This window comes from Antechinus flavipes, chromosome 2, assembly GCF_016432865.1.
Source record: "Antechinus flavipes isolate AdamAnt ecotype Samford, QLD, Australia chromosome 2, AdamAnt_v2, whole genome shotgun sequence".
NCBI lineage: Eukaryota > Metazoa > Chordata > Mammalia > Dasyuromorphia > Dasyuridae > Antechinus > Antechinus flavipes.
The window spans coordinates 59,834,618-59,851,064 of NC_067399.1; the positions used below are offsets into that span (position 1 = coordinate 59,834,618).

Below are 16,447 nucleotides of genomic sequence, written 5' to 3' on the forward strand. Positions count from 1 at the left end.
GTGCCTTCTCTATAACCACAGACCTGAGCCTAAAGGCCCTGATTTACAGAAACTCTCCACAGTGGAAAATTTTCTGAAGGATTTGAAGCCGACTACTTACCTAAAGGAAAATCTCTCCATATTTCATAACAATACCATATTAGTAATGTTTCTTGGAATAGGCTTTCTATTTGGGCCCACAAGCAACAATCGAGATAGATTAGATAAATAGACAGACAGACAGATTGATTCATATTTTTTTACTGCAGAACAGACAAGCTTCTCAATAGGTCTGTCTGCTGGGCAAATCACACCTTAAAAGACTGATACCTTCACAACAGGATGTCCTCCAGTAGATGCTTTTACTGCACCCCGACTACCTTCAGTTTCATAGTGGGCTCGATGATGTGTTTTGGGTTGTACTTCTATTTTCAGTTCACATTGTCCAAAATGAGTTGGTAATGGCCAATCTAGAGGAGGCAATGAGGATGTGCTACAAAGAAAACACAAAAGTGAATATTGCTTTACCATTATCAAAAGAAAAAAAAAAAAACCTATTTTATCAGTGCCAGCATTTTAAACTAACTGATCTCGGAAATAAAGTATTTAAAAATAAAAACTGAGTTAAGCAAAATCACTTATTAAAAATAATAAAAACTATAGTTGCTCTCCCATTTTCCAGTTTTTTTTTTAACAGATATAAGAAAATAATTATTTCTGAGCTTTAAATGGTTTCTGACTTTTAATTTTTTGGAAAATAACACCCAAATCCTATTTTGTTTAGATCTATGATTTTACTGGTAAAAATGCTAAGGAAACTTTCTCTACCAATGCAATATATAATTGTGGTTTATAGGCTTAAAGAGGTGCCTGGATTAAATGACTTGTCTGGTCATAGAACCAAAATGTGTCAGAGGTTGGGAAGTCCCTGGATTTTCTCTGTCATCTTAACTAGCCTCTAGTATGTTATCTAGTTTCAATGCCATTTGCCTGATCAACTCTATCATATTCCCCTTGGCAGCTGTTTTCTCCTTGGGTTACCTCTACCATCACTTCCCCATTTCTTCTTATAGACACCTTAGCTAATACATCTCATCTGGTCTTTCTTGGTTTTATCTGCAGAGGATAAGGCACTTTTTTTTTTTTTTTTTACCAACACCAAACTTTTATTTTTATGTTTTTGATCACATCTACTCCATGGTCTTTTTGGAGCTTTTCTTCATAATAGCCATTTACCTTCCTACTTTTTAACCTCTTTTTAACACTTGAGGTAGTTCTTTCTAACTCTGAGACCACCTTTCACCCACATGTATATACACATAATAGAGTTCATAAGTTAATGTCTAGATTAGTGGAGAAAGGGGGAAAGAATCTAAAATGTTGTGAACTTACAAATTACATGCATCTTGGGTCACAATTTCAACATAACTTCTCGAGTAAATTGTTCCCTCTTATCTACTTCCCCACACCTTCTTTCCTTGCCTCTCTCCACCTCCACCTCCCTATCCTCTCTTTTCTCTCTCATCCTTTAACCTACTAGATTCTAGAAAAAGCTATGTGTGACATATCCCCTGTTTTTTATAAAATTATTTTCTCATTTAATTATCAATGTATATTTAACTACTAATCTCTAATTTATAGTAGTACTTATTTTTAAAAGGTATAATACATTCTAGACATTACTTTCAAAATTGTTGTTTCAGCACTTCCTTTTGCTTATACATTAAAAAATGTTTCAATGGTCATTTGCAGGGATCCAAGCCCCCTAATTAAAAACTACTCCAGTAAAAAATTAGGAGGGGGAAATTTGAAAAATTAAACTTTTAATTGAAAACAATTCAGTTTGATACAGAATCTTCTTTTTGTGTTTGGTTGTATTTAAAAAGGCTTTTTTTTTTTAAAGGTGTTTAGAGAATGAAAAGATAAAAATTATATTAAAAAAAAAACAAAGTGAGAAAGTGAGCAGAGAAATCTTGTTCAATAGAAATATGGATACAAAAGAAAACAGAGTTAAGGACTATATCTTGATGGGGCAGTAAACTTAAGGAAGATCTGGACATTTTTAAAGGCAGCAAGGAAAGAATCAGGAAATATTACTAAAAAGTAGGAGAGGGAACAGCTATTAAAAGGAAAAGCTCCAGAAAGACCATGGAGTAAATGTGATCAAAAGCATAAAAATAAAGACTGGTGTTAGTAGGAAGGGCCATCTTATCCTCTGTAGCTAAAACCAAGAAAGACCAGATGAGATGTATAAGCTAAGGTGTCCATAAGAAGAAATGGGGCAATTATGGTAGAGGCAACCCAAGAAGAAAACAGCTGCCAAGGGGAATGTGATAGAGTTGATCAGGCAAATGGCACTGAAACTAGGTAACAACTATACTAGAGGTAGCCAAATTGACAGAGAAAATCCATGAACTTGCCTGAGTTCTCCCTCAAAATTTCCCACTTATCAACTTTAAATAATGCCTCAAAAAAAATTCTGAAGTGGCAAAACCCTCCAAAGAACGGAGTCCTTTTTTTTCCAGTCCATGACCACTCAGAAGGTCAGCAAGAAAGATTGTCATATAGGGATGAGAGTGGAACATGCTCTAGCACAGACTGGCCCAGCAAACCAACAACTGACCTTTTGTGGTGAATTGGCAGAGCCAGTAATGGCTTCCAAAGCTTTCAGTTCATAGATAATAAGAGGACTAGACAACTGATCAGAAAAAAAATTACAAGAGTTCTTTTACTGGTACTGTAAAGACTCTTAATGCATTGCTCATACAAGGATCTGTACTCCAGGGCAAGGAGGAGCACTAATACACCAGAATTTGTAGCCCCAAGGGAGCAAGGACCCTTTTCCAAGGCAAAAAAGAATGTTCTGGTCACAAACCAGAACTCAGGCCAGCGGAAGAATATATATACCTTTTCCTAGATCATACCACCTTAGAAGAATTGAAAACTTACAAGCTCCCAGAATTACCGCTGAAAACAGTCACACACAAACCTAAAGCTTCCACTCCATTAACAGAGACCAACATTAATATGTCAAGAAATGGGTTGGGAAATTAGAGGAAAAAAAGATCCTGGCCACAGAAAACGCCATGGTGAAAGAGAAGATAGAAAACAAACCCAGAAGAAGACAACAAAATCAAAATGGCGACACTCCAAAAATCTCAAAGAAAAATGTGAATTGTTCTCAGGCCCCAAAAGGATTCTGAGTAAAGTTCAAACTGGATGTTTAAAATATAAACGTAAACAAAACATCGGAAAACTAAATGAATGATGCAAAAAAATCATGCAATCAATAAAGGAGGCACAAAAAATACTGAACAAAATAATACCTTAAAAAAAAAAAAAAGAAGGCAAGTAATAAGGGGGAAAATCCAATGGAGAGAGGAATGCTTTAAAAGCAGAATAAGCCAAATGATAAAAGATATACAAAAATTTACTGAAGAACTGCTTTAAAAAAGTAGAATTGGCCAAAATAAAAAGAGGTGCAAGCTCACTGAAGAAAATAATTCCTTAAAAATCAGAATTAAGCAACTAGAAACCAACAAGTCCATAAGACATCAAGAAAAAAATAAAACAAAATCAAGAAAATGATAAGAAGAAAATGTGAAATCCTTCATTAGAAAAACAATTTTTCTGAAAAAAAAAAGATCAAGGACAGATAATTTTATAATTATTGACTATCTGAAAGCTATAACTAAAAAAAAAAAAAAAAAAAAAAAAAAAAAAAAAAAAGGGAGACTAGACATTGTATTCAAGAAATTTCAGGAAAACTGCCCTGATATTTTTACAACAAAATGGAAAAACAGAAACTGAAAGAATCCATCAATCACCTCCTAAAATAGGTCCAAAATGAAAACTCCCAGGAATATATGATAGCCAAATTCCAGAGTACCCTCAGGAAAAAAATAATGTAAGCAGCCAGAAAGAATCAATTTAAATATCATGGAACCACAATCAGGATAACACAAAATTTTAACAGTATCTACATTAAAGGACTAGAGGACTTGGAATATGATATTATAGAAGGCAAAAGAGAGTTAAGGATTATAACCAAAACTCACCTACCCAGCAAAACTGAGCATAATCTTTCAGGGAGGAAAATGGGGATTCAATGAAATAGAGGACTTTCAAGCTTCCTAATGAAAAGACCAGAGTTGAGGAGAAAATTTTACTTTCAAATACAAGAGTCAAAAGAAGCATTAAAAAGGTAAGCATGGTGTTCCAAATCATTATTGATCAGAGAAATGCAAATTAAGACAACTCTGAGATACCACTATACACCTGTCAGATTGGCTAAGATGACAGGAAAAAATAATGATGAATGTTGGAGGGGATGCAGGAAAACTGGGACACTAATGCATTGTTGGTGGAGTTGTGAACGAATCCAACCATTCTGGAGAGCAATCTGGAATTATGCCCCAAAAATTATCAAATTGTGCATACCCTTTAATCCAGCAGTGTTTCTACTGGGCTTATATCCCAAAGAAATACTAAAGAAGGGAAAGGGACCTGTATGTGCCAAAATGTTTGTAGCAGCCCTGTTTGTAGTGGCTAGAAACTGGAAAATGAATGGATGCCCATCAATTGGAGAATGGCTGGGTAAATTGTGGTATATGAATGTTATGGAATATTATTGTTCTGTAAGGAACGACCAGCAGGATGAATACAGAAAGGACTGGCGAGACTTACATGAACTGATGCTAAGTGAAATGAACAGAACCAGGAGATCATTATATATCTCAACAATGATACTGTTTGAGGATGTATTCCGATGGAAGTGGATTTCTTTGACAAAGAGACCTGAGTTTCAATTGATAAATGATGGACAAAAGCAGCTACACCCAAAGAAAGAACACTGGGAAACGAATGTGAACTATCTGCATTTTAGTTTTTCTTCCCGGGTTATTTATACCTTCTGAATCCAATTCTCCCTATATGCAACAAGAGAACTGTTCGGTTCTGCAAACATATATTGTATCTAGGATATACTGCAACAAATCCAACATATAAAGGACTGCTTGCCATCTAGGGGAGGGGGTGGAGGGAGGGAGGGAAAAAAAAATCGGAACAGAAACGAGTGTCAATATAAAGTAATTATTAAATAAAAATTAAAAAAAAAAAAGGTAAGCATGAAAGAGAATCATAAGGGATTCAATAAGGTTAAACTGTTTACATTTGTACAAGACAGACAGTATTTATAACTCCTAAGAAATTTCTCATTATTAGTTAGAAGGCATTTACATAGACAGAAGGGCAAAGATATGAGTTGAATATGATGGGATGATTGTCTAAAAAAATAAAATTAAGGAATGAGAAAGAGAAATGCACTGAAAGAAATGGAGAAGTAGAACGGAGCAAATTATCTCATAAAAAAGATGCAAAAGAGCTTTTACATTGGAGGGGAAGATGGGAGACAGGGGATGAAGTGTGTAGACCTTACTCTTGTTAGAAATGGCTCAGAAGAGGCAGCTGGGTGGCTCAGTGGATAGAGCACAAGCCCTGAAGTTAGGAGGACCCGAGTTCAAATCTGATCTCAGACATTTAACATTTCCTAGCTGTGTGACCCTGGGCAAGTCACTTAACCCCAAATGCCTCAGCAAAAAGAAAAAAAAAAAAAGAAATACACTCGTGAATATAGAAATCTCTTACCCCACAAGAAAACAGAAGAGGGGCAACAGATAAAAAGAGGGCAGATTGGGGAAGATAGTTAGAAGCAAAGCACTTTTGAGTATGGACAGGGTGAAGGAAAAGAGATTCTTAAGATAAACAAGGAGGAATAGGATGGAGGGAATGCCGTTAGTAATAATAATTTTGAAAAATTGAAACTATTTATAGACATATGAAAATATGCTCCAACTCATTATTAATCAGAGAAATGCAAATTAAGACAACTCTGAGATACCACTACACACCTGGTCAGATTGGCTAGTATGACAGGGAAAGATAATGTGGAATGTTGGAGGGGATGTGGGAAAACTGGGACACTGATACATTGTTGGTGGAATTGTGAACACATCCAGCCATTCTGGAGAGCAATTTGGAACTATGCTCAAAAAGTTATCAAACTGTGCATACCCTTTGATCCAGCAGTGTTTCTACTGGGCTTATACCCCAAAGAGATACTAAAGAAGGGAAAGGAACCTGTATGTGTCAAAATGTTTGTGGCAGCCCTGTTTGTAGTGGCTAGGAGCTGGAAAATGAATGGACTGCCCATCAACTGGAGAATGGTTGAATAAATTGTGGTATATAAACGTTATGGAATATTATTGTTCTGTAAGGAATGACCAGCAGGATGAATACAAAGAGGCTTGGAGAGACTTACATGAACTGATGCTAAGTGAAACAAGCAGAACTAGGAGATCATTACATACCTCAACAACGATACTGTTTGAGGATGTATTCTGATGGAAGTAGATCTCTTCGATAAAAAGAGCTTTAATTTATCAAAGATGGACAGAAGCAGCTACACCCAAAGAAAGAACACTGGGAAATGAATATAAACTGCTTGCATTTTGTTTTTATTCCCAGGTTATTTATACCTTCTGAATCCAATTCTCCCTGTGCAACAAGAGAACTGTTCGGTTCTGCAAACATATATTGTATCTAGGATATACTGTAACCTAGTTAACATGTAAAGGACTGCTTGCCATCTGGGGAAGGGGGTGGAGGGAGGGAGGGGAAAAATCGGAACAGAAGTGAATGCAAGGGATAATGCTGTAAAAAAGTACCCTGGCATGGGTTCTATCAATAAAAAGTTATTTAAAAAAAAATTCATTATACTTCTTTGATAAAGACCTCATTTCTCAAATATATAGAGAAATGAATCAAATTTAAAAGAATACAAGTCATTCCCCAACTAATATATGGTCAAAGAATATGAACAAAGAGTTTTCGGATGAAGCAATCAAATAATGATTATCAGGTGACCACAGTCATATGAAAAATGCTTAATTCACTAAGCATGCAAATTACATTTGCATTACAGACATGCAAATTATAACATGTATTGGACTACCTGCTATCAAGAGGAAGAGGAGGGAGAGAAAAATCTGGAACAGAAAGTTTTGCAAAGGTCAATGTTGAAAAATTATCTATGCATGTTTTGTAAATAAAAAGCTTTAATAAAAAAAAAAGGCAAATTAAAACTCTGAGGCCACCCCACACCTATCAGATTGGCTGAGAGCAAAGGAAAATAAAAAATTCTGAAAGATGTGGGAAAATTAAGACAATGACTGCACGGCTGGCGGAGTTGTGAACTAATTTAACCATTCTGGAGAAGAATTTGGAATTATGTCCAATGGTCCTAAAATCATGCACACCAACTGCTAGGTCTGTATCTAAAAGAGATCAAATGAAAAGAAAAAGATTCTATTTATACAAAAATATTTATAACAGCTCGTTTTCTGGTGGGAAAAAATTGGCTACGTTCATCAAATGGGGAATAGATGAGCAAATTGTGGCATAATATTATAATGGAATACTACTGTGCCATAAGAAATAACAAGTAGCATGCTCTCAGAAAAACCTGGGAAGACTTACATGAATTCTAAGTGAAAAGAACAGAACCAGGAGGCCAATACACACAATAACAATAATATTGTATAATTATCAACTATGGATGACTTGGCTATTCTCTACAATACAATGACGCAAGATAATTCCAAAGGACTTAATGATAAAAAAATGTTGTCTGTCTCCAGAGAAAGAACTAGTAGAGTCTTCCTGAGTTCAAATCTAGCCTCAGATACTTACTAATGGTATGATCTGAGCAAGTCACATAAGCCTGTTTGTCTCAATTCCTCATTGTAAAAATGAGCTAGAGAAGGAAATGGCAAATCACTTCAGTATTTTTCCCTAAGAAAACCCCAAATGAGATGACAAAGAGTTGGACACAACTGAAATAAATGACACAATATATAAACATCATATAAATGATATTAAAACTGGTTGGTAACAATTATACAATAGAGGGTTCTTTTTTTAAAAATTACTTTTTATTGACAGAGAGGGTTCTTTTTAAAATCTCATTTATATTACAGCCTTTAAATAGAATATTATTCAAATTCAAATGTTCAATTAAAATCTCTTTAATGCTTAAAGCTTCAGAAAAGGCAATCCATGAATTAAAAACTAGTTATAGTCACATATACTTTCCTACGACAAAGGTATAGAAAAATAAAAAGAGATGTGACTTTAGATTATTACACACAAGATCATAAATGGTTTTTGAATTTATTTGACCTTCAAAAATAAAAAATGAATGACACTAACAAATGATAAAGACTCTTTTTATTGTAAGACCCTATAATGAATGCAGACAAATACTGGAATCTCTAATTTCACAATTCAATACAATAAGAACGCTATAATGAGAAAAAGGGAAATTAACAAAATAAAAGGAAATAAACTTTGCTATCCTATGCTGAAACCATCATAAAATAAACAGACATAAAGGTAAATTTTTACATTTAAGTGAACTAATATATAATGGGAAAGGCATGACTTGAAAAAGAATGGGTACTCTAAGTAGCAAGTTTAATGAATCTAAAATAAAATCAATCCACTCAATAAGGTAAAAAAAATTATAAAAAATAAAATAAAAGGGCGATCTACTGTTTGATAAACCCAAAGACACCAGCTTCTGGGAAAAGAACGCACTATTTGACAAAAACTGCTGGGAAAACTGGAAAATAATAAAATAATATAGCAAAAATTAGGCATAGACCAACATCTCACACCATATATCAATGTAAAGTCAAGATGTACACAGAATTTAAATATAAAGAATGATATCATAAGCAAATTAGGCAAGCAAGGTATAATTTACCTGTCAAGTTTATGGCAAGAGAAGAATTTAGGACCAAATGAGATAAAGAACATTATGAAATGCAAAATGGTAAATTTTGATTATGTTAAGTTAAAAAAGTTTACACAAACAAAACCAATGCAACCATAATTAGAAGGAAAGCAGAAAGCTAAGAAACAATTTTTTAATAATAGGTTCTTATTTTCAAAATATCTGCAAAAATAATTTTAGCATTCACCTTTGCAAAATCTTATGTTCCAAATCTTTTCCCCCTCCCTTAGACAGCAAGTAATCCAATATATGTTAAACATGTGCAATTCTTCTATACATATTTCTACAGTTATCATGCTGCACAAGAAAAATCAAATCAAAAAGGAAAAAAATGAGAAACAAAACAAAAAGCAAGCAAACAACAATAAAAAAGGTGAAAATCCTATGTTGAGACACATTTATTCCCCACAGTTCCTTTTCTAGATGCAGATGGCTCTCTCTATCACAAGTCTATTGGAACTGACCTGAATCACTTCGTTAGAAACAATGTTTTTAACCAGTATTTCTGATAAAAGCCTCATTTCTCAAATATATAGAGAAATGAGTCAAATTATAAGAATACAAGTCATTCGCAAATTGATAAATGATCAAAAGATATCATCAGTTTTCAGATGAAGAAATCAAATCTAAATATAGTCATATGAAAAAATACTGTAGAGAAATAAGTTAAAACAACTTTGAGATACCACCTCATACCTATCAGATTCACTAATATGACAGAAAAGGAAAATGATAAATGTTAGAGAAGATGTGGCAAAATTGGAACACTGATGCATTGTTAGTAGAGTTGTGAACTGATCTAACCATTCTGGAGAATGAGTTGAGATTATGTACAAAAAGCTACAAACGTCCAATGCAAATACTTTGATTCAGCAATACCACTATTGTGATCAGTATGTATCCCAAAAAAGATCATTAAAAAGCGTTATGTACAAAAATATTTATAGTAGGTCTTTTTGTGGTGGCAAAAAAAAAATTTTTTTTTTTTGTGGTGGAAATTGATGGATGTCCCTCAATTGAGGAATGGCTAACCAAGTTAAGGTATATGAATATTATAGAATATTATTAAGCTGTAAGAAATGATGAGCAGGTAGATTTCAGAAAACCTTAAAATTTAACATGAACTGATGTTAAGTGAAAAATGAGCAAAAGCAAGAGAACATAAAGACACACCAAAAGCAACCATGTGTAATGTTCAAGTATGACTGACTTAGCTCTTCTCAGCAATACAAAGATCCAAAACAATTCCAAAAGACACATGAAGGAAAATTATCTGCACCCAGAGTAAAAACTGTAGAATATGAATACAGATTGAAGCCAACTATTTTCACTTTTTTTTCTTTCTTATGGTTTTTCTCTTTTGTTCTGATTTGTCTTTTACAACATGACTAATATGGAACAAATGTTTTATGATTATACATGTTTAATCTATAACAAATTGTTTATTGTCTTAGGTCTTAGGACAGAGAAAAATTTAGATTTTTATAAATGATGATGAAAATATACTTACATGTAATTAGAAAAAAATAAAATACTATCAAGTAGGGGATGGGAGAAAGAAAGCTACTAGCAGGATCTTTGTGAAGCATAATGTTCACATCACAGGAGGCAGACATACCACTAAAGGCTGATTAGGACATTTTTTTAAATTGTATGCTACCTTCTAAGATAATGAAGACTATAATATTTATTGCCTAGATATCAAACTGTACATCTTTTGGATATTCTGTACATCTTTTGGAACATTTAACAAAGATGGATAAGAAACTGGGCCCCAGGTTGGAAAGAAGGATAGACTGCTTTCAAGAAACTTCCAAACTTCATGTAAATCTGAAAGCAAAATTACAGCAATGTTACAGTATAGCAGTGGGTGTGCAATACCACTGGCTTCTCAAGAACTCAATATGAGTATTGAAGGAATTGTGGGAATTGAATGATCCACAATGATTCCATCCTGTGACTCAATTCTGGAGCTAGCTCAGTTCCTTTTCTAGTCAATTATGGGTCTAAACCAATTTCTGGCTAATTAATCTGTTAAATGGATATTTAAGGGAAATGTCATTTAATTGTGGGAATTGAAAAAAAACTTTATTACATTATTTGAACCCTAGACCACCTCTGTCTACTCCTTAGAGAATTTTAACTAAGAATTCTAGGTTATGCTGACCAGAAACTAACTAAAGACTGATGCAAGAAATTTTCTCACAATTTTCTACCTCAAGCAACGCATATGACCCATATGATTTATAGAAAACTGGCTTCATATTGGTTAATCAGTTATTGTTTCCATGTCCCTTTGAATAGTCACTTGGGGGAGGTGAGATAGCTCCTCTTCTGATTTCAGAAAAATGAACCGAGTTGCTCTTCCCTTTCCAATTAAAAAAAATTCCCTAATCTTTCCTTCAATTACAAATTAAATTACCTAACATATCCTGGTTAATCATTTCCTTTTAATTAATTGTCTTATTTGATAGTTTTAATACATAAAAATTATTAATACATAAAAATCTCCCCCAGCATCGAATAAGGACGGGTCCCAATTTGTTATGCAATTATCAAGTATTGCTTAATAAATCTATATTCTTGAAAGCTTGAATCTTTGATTCCTCAGATATTTCATTTTTCCTGCCACAATATCACAGAAAGCAATAGAGACACAATGACGTGTCTACTATACTAGTAGTATAATAAGGCACTAACACCTAAAAAACATGAGATTCTAAAGTATACAAAGAAATCATAGGATAAAAAAAGAAAGAGTGATCACATGGCAAGAGAGATGACAAGTGAATGACCAGAGCATTAAATGGATAACCTTGTGATGTGGGGGGAAAAAAACCATCAAGGAAGGCCTCCATAGCAAATTGGGTACTCCCTTCTGAAAGAACAAACAAGAGTCATGAAAAGTGACTAGACAAGAATGGGTTACAATATGCATTACTGAACAGAAACTCTTAATTCATAAGATTCACATACCAAAAGAATGTGAGTATTGATGGACAATAAAAAAAAAAATGTGTCCAGAACAAGGAAGTTAAGGTTCTAGAAAACAAAATCCCCAGTTGAAGTAACTGGCCTATATAATTCAGTGTTGCATCAAAGACAGATAATCATTTACCAGTGAAGCTGTAGAAGGGAATAGGTATAATGCTGGACTAGATAACTTCTAAATTCATTTCTAACTCTAAATATTATAATAGATTACTATTATAATATAATTATATATGTACATATATAATTATAAGTAATAATAATAATAATAAAAGGATGGAAATTTTTATAAGAAATCTGTGGGCACAATAGGAAGATCCAAAAAATGGCTAAAACTGACAACTAGAGATAGTCAGAAAAGTCGTAATTAGTAATTATACCAAATAATATAAACAGTATAGTCATCCATAGTTAACACCATACAAATAAAGGGATATTGCTGATATAAATTATTACAGAAATTATATGATAAGTAGATAAAGAGCTGGATCTGGAGTCAATGAGAGTGGAGTTCAAATCCAGCCTTAGACACTTAGTAGCTGTGTCCCTGGGCAAGTCACTTAACATTTGCTAGTCTGCTAGTTCTCAACTGTAAAAATGTAGTAAAAGCATCTACCCCTCAGGGTTGTGTTGAGGATCAAATGAGACATGTCAAAAGCACTTAGCACTGTGTGTGACTTACAGTAGGAGCGAGCTGTTGTAGATTGATTTAGAAGCACAGAATGTGAAAGTCATCTTTTTTATACATTATATATATTAGGAGATAAGTAGACTTAAAATAAGTTTTACATCTGCCCACATATAAGCCATGTTTCATGAACGGTAAACTTCTTGAGGTATCCTTAATTCAGAATACATTAATATGTAAAAGCTCAGTGGCAATTGCTTTGCCACATTCAATATTGATCAGTGCCTAGTAAAACTACCAGATTCCATTTTTTTTTTTTTGGTTTAGTTTTTTGGGTTGTTTTTTTTTTTTTTTAAGCGCGCATGTGCGCGTACACACACACACACTTTTAAGTCTATTAGGAACTATGCAAGGTTCTGGAAACACAGAGACAGCAAATACAACAGTTTTAGGCAGCAAGGAAGATAAAATACACATGTGGACAAATCAGAGGAGGAAGAAGGATAAGCACAGGAAAAATAGGATTGGGGAGAGATAGGAGCTTTATAGTTTGAAGGAAAATCAAACTTCTGAGTGGGATGAAGGCATATAAGATTTCCAAGGATAGCTAAAGAAAGGCTCCAAAGCAAGAAGTACATTGCTGAGTTTAAAGAACAATTCAAAGCACTGTAATCTAGAATGTAAAGGGATGAAGGGGACTAATAGGAATTAAAGTGAGAAAGCAAAATCAAAGCAGGGTGAAGAAATGTTTATTTTTATTTTAGAGGCAAGAGGAAACCAATGAAAGTTATTGAAGGGAGGATGAGTAGAATAAGTTGTGTGTGAAATAGGAGACAGAAGGTTCTTTTAGCAGCTCTTGAGAGAACGGCTGAGTAGGAGGCCATTATGATAACTTGGTTGAAAAATGACAGAGATGGGGCAGCTAGGGGGTGCAGTGCATAGAGCACCAGCCCTGAAGCCAGGAGGACCTGAGTTCAAATCTGACATCAGACACTTAACACTTCTTAGATGTATGACCCTGGCCAAGTCACTTAACCCCAATTGCTTCTGCCAAAAAAAAAAAAAAAAAAAAAGACAGAGACTGGATTAAGATAATGATTATGGAAGTGGATAAGGGACTACTTTAAGGAATATTGCTGGAGTACAGGCATGAAAAAAAATTTAGAAAAACCAAAAATATTGTTAATAGTAAAACAAATGTCATTCATAAAGTTATTAAGCCTGGAGAAAAGGCTAAGGAATTTATCACTTGCTCTGAAGCATATGAAAATTTACACAACAGACAAATCATTTTATTTTTAAAAAGGACAAAATAATTGATAAAGAAGATAAACTATATAATGCAGAATAAATTTCTTCATTATCAGTGATTACCGTATCTGAAATATTTTTAAAAAAGAAGATGCACGAATTGAGAAGTCTGAGGTAATAGAAATGACAAGAAAGATTCATGTCCTTCCTCCAAAGGCAGACCAGCTATATAACCACAGACAAGGATTTAACTGCTTAGAACCCCAGGAAATTTTCAACGTACAGTGTTTTTTCCACACAAAGTTTCTGACATGTATTAAAAATCAAAAGCTTGGAGGGAAAAGGATTCACATGTACAAAAATGTTTGTAGCAGCTTTTTTTTTTTTTTTTTTTTTTTTGGTGGAGCAAAGAATTGGAAAATGAATAGGTACCCATCAATTGGGGAATGGCTGAACAAGTTGTGGTATATGAAGATAATAGAATGTTACTGTTATGTAAAAAAAATGATGAACAAGCTGATGTTAGAAAGGCTTGTAAAAATTTACATGAATTGATGCTGAGCGAAACAAGCAGAACCAGGAATACATTCATTGTACACAATAACAGCAAGAATGTGTGATGAACTATGAAAGACTTGGTTCTTCTCAGTGGTTTATGATTCAAAGTAATCCCAACAGATGCCATCTGCATCCAAAAAAAGAACTAAGGAGACTAAATATACATCAACACATGCTATGTTCACTTCTTTTTTTCCTTTTTTTAATCTCTCCTATGTTTTTTTCCCTTTTGCTCTGATCTTTCTCTCACAACATAATTCATAAAGGTATATTAAAAATAAATACATTTACTAAGGGAAAAAAAAAAATCTAAGGCCCACATCAATTCCATCCCATTACTCTACCCACCCAAACCCAAAGGAGGTTGTTGAATACAGTGGTTTTTGGGGGCTTTTTAAAGCTAAGTTCACTAAATCATAACAAAAAAAAACAAAAAACAAAAAACAAAAAACAGTTAAAGCACACATAAGCATAAAGCATAAAAAAAATTTCCAAGGAACATAATTCTAAATTATATATTTCAATTCTCTATTATAATTAGTGAGAAAAAGAGAAAAGAATAGCCAGGGGAAACATACAGATAAAATGAAAATAAAAAAAAAAAAATAGGAGAAAACTGGTAGAGAAAGACAAAATAGTATAGATAGAGTTACAGATTATGCACCAAATGGTGATAAGATAAACTGCTTGACAAAAATATTCATTTGTCAAAGCTCAGAGAGCTGTGTTGTGGCAGAGTGAAAATCAGAACTCTGCCAAACTAATATCCTCTCACCAAAATCATTGTCTCACACTACAGTATAACCTGTCTGCCATTTAAATATTTTATAATTATGGCTAGCTACTAAAAAAGCATCAAAAATCACCCTAAAACACCTTAATAAAAAAATTTTAACTTGGATTTTAAGCTACTAATTCTAAAGAAAATGTAATACATTACTTTGCACAGTAGTTACATTAAGTAAATTCCATGATATATAACTAATGTATTCCTAAGAAGAAATCATATTTACTTATTTGTATTCCCTTACCGAAATATAGGGGTATGGCCAGGCTTTGGTTTATTCCAGGTAAAGTGCGAAGGAACTGAAAGAAATTGGTCACTAGACAAATCTTTCTTTAAAGGATGCTGAGACCCAGGACTATCATCTATAGTATTTTCTAGGGATGGTGATAAATTTCCTTGGTCGTCTGAACAGACATCTATTTTTCCTGATAAGGTGGCAGTTTGATCCTCAGAAGTCTTTCTTGTTTTCAGAGGGATATCAGTCTCTGCACAGCACTGAAATGAAAAGTGTGCAGGACTCAAAGTTTGCACACCATGGAGAGAAGTATTTAGCCATGTGTCTTCTGTTATACTTCCCCTAGGAGAGTGACCAGGAGAGTGGGTTGGTGAATGATGAGGTGAGAGTGAACCAGCATAACAAATCTCAGCACTGGAGTGTCTTCGTTTCCCACATGGAGAGGTAGGTCTTGATGAAGGCCTGGATGTTGGTCTAGGGCTAAGCCAATTTTCATCAGTGATACTAGTTCTAGGAGAATGACAAGGAGATTGCCTAGGTGATAATGAGTTTCCAAATCCATACTGTTGTTGCCAAGATTCGTCACCAGGACAACATCTTGGAGAACCACCAGGAGAAGCTAAAGGAGACCCAAGTGTAAATCGGGCAGCAGCTTCATTGAGCTCAGACTCTACATCATCATAAACATGAGAGATAGATTCACAAGAAGAAGCATCTGAGAACCAGCTCCTGGAAGAAATGCTGCTGGCTGGGCTTGGACTAAGGGAGGAGTCTCTGTATGATGGTTCAAGAGGAAGATATAGATGATCCCTAGAAGGTCTTTCCAAATAATCGCCTTCAGAACCATTTGTGTGCAGTTCATCTTCATGAGCATCTATTCCTTGATGACAGTTGGGAGAAATGGATGTAATTTGAATACTAGGGCATTCAAAAGGTTTGGGACCACCTAGTGGACTATACTTAGATTCAGGAATCTCACAAATTCCTTCATAGTTTTTGTGACCCTGTAGCTGAAGAGGTGGTGACAAAACTGAGGTATGAGACTGTAATCCATGGTGAGGAATGCAAATTGGCTGGTTTACAGTTGATGGAGGTTGATCTACATTAAAGATGTAAATGGATGCACAATCAGCTGGTTCAGTATCTGGCAGGGAAAGAAAAAAA

The 16,447-nt window shown here is 34.2% G+C and overlaps 1 protein-coding gene across 2 annotated transcripts in view; it reads right to left on the minus strand.

Annotated features, from left to right (window-relative positions):
* The window catches only part of NFATC3 (nuclear factor of activated T cells 3), a 145,360-nt gene that overhangs the window by 85,400 nt on the left and 43,513 nt on the right, over window positions 1-16,447 (minus strand). For both annotated transcript variants that reach the window (XM_051974949.1, XM_051974948.1), the window contains exons 2-3: window positions 15,293-16,427; window positions 310-472 (exon numbers count right to left, since the gene is read on the minus strand). In XM_051974949.1, the coding sequence (XP_051830909.1) occupies window positions 310-472; window positions 15,293-16,427 (1,298 nt within the window). The remainder of the gene's footprint in view (window positions 1-309; window positions 473-15,292; window positions 16,428-16,447) is intronic.